The 4,138-nt window shown below is 35.6% G+C and overlaps 1 protein-coding gene across 1 annotated transcript; it reads right to left on the reverse strand.

Moving 5' to 3' along the window:
* Positions 1-719: 719 nt before the first annotated feature.
* LOC106779773 (zingipain-2) lies at positions 720-2,445 on the reverse strand. Its single transcript, XM_014667966.2, has 4 exons — positions 1,896-2,445; positions 1,482-1,705; positions 1,205-1,339; positions 720-1,109 (listed from the first exon to the last, which is right to left on the reverse strand). The coding sequence occupies exons 1-4, from the start codon at positions 2,443-2,445 to the stop codon at positions 834-836; spliced, it is 1,185 nt and encodes a 394-aa protein (XP_014523452.1). The 3' UTR covers positions 720-833.
* Between the last annotated feature and the right edge of the window lie 1,693 nt (positions 2,446-4,138).

The raw sequence follows: 4,138 nt of genomic DNA on the forward strand, positions 1-4,138 counted from the left end.
GATTACAGCTCCAGCGTAATCGATTACAACAGCTTGAAGTCGTTTTTATGTAGCACGACTTCATCACTGTTCATATGAACAGTGTGAAGTCGTGCAATGGTGGCACGACTTCTCTTTTTGAAGTCGTTAGGGGGTAGCACGACTTCCCCATATATGTAATTTTTCCCAGATTTGCCTATTTTCGTAATTATTGGGTCAAATTTACCCATTACCGTACAAAAACCGAATGTGAATGAAAGAAAATTTAATATTCATTTGAATTTAAATATAGAGATATAGATGAAATTTTTTTCTTAAAAAAAGAATGAGATTAATGAGATAACGAAACTCAAGTTTTTGTGTAACTTTAAATAAGACGGGTGGAGTGAAATGCACTAAAGCCGAATCCAGTCTTCAATGGATTCAGCCGAGTTGGGCTGTTGAAAGCGATTCAATAGAACTTTAAAACTTTTTTATGAGCTTAACTTGAATATGATGTGTGCTGGGTTGCGTCTGTACAGCAATCCATTTTGAAGACCTTACCAGTCACTAATTCCTATGAACTAATTATTTATGAAATAAAACTATAAAGTTACAAGAAATGCTGTTATTAACAAATTTCACTGTTTGAAAGGTCATCAGCGTTCTAAATAAAAATGGTCAGGATATTTTTATTAACGAAGTTTTTGCTTATGCAAAAGAAAATAAATAAGAGAGAAGAAATAAAAACCAAAGGCAACTAGTTGAACTACATCCGTTGTTTTATTAAAGCAACTTAGCCTTGCAGTTCTTAAACCTTATTATTTTAGGATAAAGGGCAAATACTTAAGTAGTAATATGCCCATGTGCAAAGGTTATATGGCTGCAGATAACAGAGGTGAAGATGATGATGATGATGAAACATGTTTGATTGGATAACCAGCCGCAGCATTGATGGCACATACACCATAAGGCCACTCGTCACTAACATTCCTTTTGATCAAGAGGTAACCATTTTCTCCCCATTCTTTACCCCACGAGTTCTTCAGAATCCAATAATCTTCTTCACCCACTGAACCATAACCCACAATTAAACACACTAGAGTTGCAGACCTTGAATTCTTCGAGCAGTTATCACCACCATACACCCCCTGTCACAATAATTCACAACTTAGCTACCTCAACAAAATTTTCAAATTCATACAACATATTAATCAACCATTATCTGAAACAAAAATATTCTTACACCACTGTAAAATTGAAGCCCGGTTGCATCTATGCTCACACTAACAGGCTGCTTACTAACACGGCACAACAGACCTTCTTCTGTCCCATCCACCACTAGAAGGTTATCAATGCTCACAACCTTGTTCGCATTTATCTGTAAGAAAAAAACAAAAACCTTAAATTAAGCGGAATGTCTGGATTAATTTATGGTTACCTTTTTTTTTCTTTTTTTCTTTTTTTTTTAATTTTGTAAACGCAAGCTAGGGTTGCTAGGAGAAATAAAGTGTAAAGCAGACCCTGCAAGAACCGTTTTTGGCTGTGTAAGGGTAATTTGCTTCTGTGTCAATGCCACCATTCTTGATAACGTAACCAAATGCATTGAAGTAAAACCCTCCAGCACAGCCATGGCTGGCAGGGTCACAGTCCACGAGTTCTTGCGCAGAGAGGGTGACAAGATCCCCGGTAACTATTTTGTTTATTCCTTCAATGGCCCCGGTCACACTGAAAGCCCAGTGGCTCTCTGATAACATGTAACATGATAAATCAGTATGTTGCAAAATGAAAATATTGAAGAAATAGCTACATTACTCTTACATCAAAACTACAAACTACGTATATGCAGTGAAATGAAGAAACTGAAGAAAGGAGATGATAGTAATATGTAAAAACAACTTTTGAACGATGCTATGTTAATATAGGTGAAGTCTTACGGCATTCTCCTTGATCTCTAACTGGGGTCACAGCACCCTTCTCCCTCCAATCTACAGAATCAGGAAGGTTTGCACAGTCGTCATCATCCTGAATCTTTCTACTCTTCATGTTGGAGGGCATCTCTATTTCTTTCAAGTAGGTTTCCGCGAACTCCTCAGGACTCATATCAGCAAACTTGTTCAGACCCAAACGATGCTGCGTCCCTGACTTTCTCTTTGCATTCATTTCATTGATATACCTCAGATTCCTTTGGAAAATGTGGAACCTTTTTCCCTTCTCCTCTAGGTTGCTGTATTCACGACCGTGCTCCTTCTGCCACACTTGGAACAGTTGCAACACTTCTTCCTCCGAAGAAAACTTGTCCAACTTGTCACTCGGCAAAGCAAAGGAGAGACATGAGAAGGAAACCAGGACGAGGAAAAGAAGAAACAACTTGGTCATCTTCAAACTCATCACTCGCATAAACCAGTAACCAACTGTGTTGAATCGTACAGTTCTTGTGTATCTGAGTAACATATATATTGAGTCATCGTGATGAGATTGCTTCATGTGACACCTTGGTGAATTATTGATACCCACGTTTAATTCGTTCGTTTTTTTGATGGATTTTTTAGGTGGTCCAATCCAATTGTGTGAATGAAGACGTACGCATTATTAATCATTCTTCTCATATACCACCAAATTTGTCATATATGTAGTTTTATTCCCTTCGTCTCATCTTATCTTTTCGTTCTAGGCTCCAAATGATATTATATAATGGTGATAATAAAACGTTGAAGACAATACACAAAAACTAATGTGGATCACGTGTGTTCTTTTGCAAATAATTGCAGAGAAAAGAGTTACGATATTTTCATAATCAACTTATTTTATATAATCATTATATATAATTTACTCAAAATCTCAAACAACATTTTTCTTGGTGTCTTTGTCGACTGATTTAAGTATAATATTTCATTATTAAAGTAAAATTTTCATGATATATGAAAACTTGGTTTTTAAAAGATATTTTCTTGCGGAGAAAGAGGAGAAAAGGCATAGAGTGGATGGCGTTTCTCCGAGTACATTACTATACGGCCAAACCCGTGAATGAGAAGTCAGATATTCTGAGCATCAAATAAATACCAATGAAAGCTATTTCAAGTGGCAACAATCAAGTTATTGTCACAAGAATGAGATTTTGAACTAAGTTGATAATGTGTGGTGAGTGTCATATATTACTATTTTTATAAGTATTTTTTTTAGTTTTAAGGTTAATTCTGATAATTTTTAGCATCAAATAAATAAATATAAATAGGAAAATAATTTTTCTGATAAAATATGCTTCATTATATTATTATAGTGACACTAGAGATATATAAATCAATTAATAAATAATCTAGAGAGTTTATAGCATGTGATGCCTATCCATCTTCTTGAAATGAGACAAACGTGATAGATGTGGTTGAACATACGGCAAGCCTAACATTTTTTTTTTAACTAAGGAACCATACAACTTATTGTCATATAATTGAATTAATTATAATTACATATTACATTGGTTTTTAGGTCCAAACATATAATATTTCCTACAAATTATTAAAAAGAAAACATGTCAATATGTTATTTTTAATAGAAAAACATATGAGTTGTTCAACATAATTGATGTAGTATATATTTTAATGCATTTGCGCCTTATTTCCTTTCGTTTTGAGAGCTTTTTGTCCTCTTTCACCCTCGTTTTCTCTCCTCCATTCTCATGTCTCTCTCCTTTTCATTTCCATTCTAATTTCCAAAACTTCCATTGTTGCATTTTCCTCTTGAAAGGGGAAAAACCTGAGAGAAGAAGAAGAATCTAGAAACTGACAGTAAGACAGAATAATAGAAAGAGAATGTTCAATATTTTTCATTGCCTTTTGCTCAATCATAAGGTGTTTTATATAGGCACAAATTATTACAGCTCACATTCTCTATCACGTGAGGAAAAAACGGTTTCCCCCTTTTTCGCTAAAGCTGCTACATCACTTAGTAATATAATCGTTCAGGTAAGTGGGCGGATGAGAGCATCTTTTTGGACGAGCAGCAGTGGAGATTGTGGTAGCACTTGGACTGTCAATAGACTCCTCATTGGTACCAGCGGTTAACATGGGCCCAATATTCCTTTCATCTCCCTCCGGATGAAGAAGCACCTTGTCCTCAAGGTGAAATTGTTGTTGAATAGTGACTCGAGGTTCCCAAGTGGCCTCCTCTGGTGGCAGTCCCT

This window comes from Vigna radiata, unplaced genomic scaffold (genome assembly GCF_000741045.1).
Source record: "Vigna radiata var. radiata cultivar VC1973A unplaced genomic scaffold, Vradiata_ver6 scaffold_161, whole genome shotgun sequence".
Lineage (NCBI taxonomy): Eukaryota > Viridiplantae > Streptophyta > Magnoliopsida > Fabales > Fabaceae > Vigna > Vigna radiata.

What these genes read in the sequence shown, in the direction of transcription:
- LOC106779773 (XM_014667966.2), bottom strand. Translation starts at nt 2,445, where the DNA reads ATGAAGCAATCTCATCACGATGACTCAATATATATGTTACTCAGATAC. An exon ending in CCAAAAACGGTTCTTGCAGG is followed by an intron (nt 1,340 to 1,481) that starts GTCTGCTTTACA and finishes TTTTTCTTACAG; the next exon opens with ATAAATGCGAACAAGGTTGT. An exon ending in GGCTTCAATTTTACAGTGGT is followed by an intron (nt 1,110 to 1,204) that starts GTAAGAATATTT and finishes TTATTGTGACAG; the next exon opens with GGGGTGTATGGTGGTGATAA.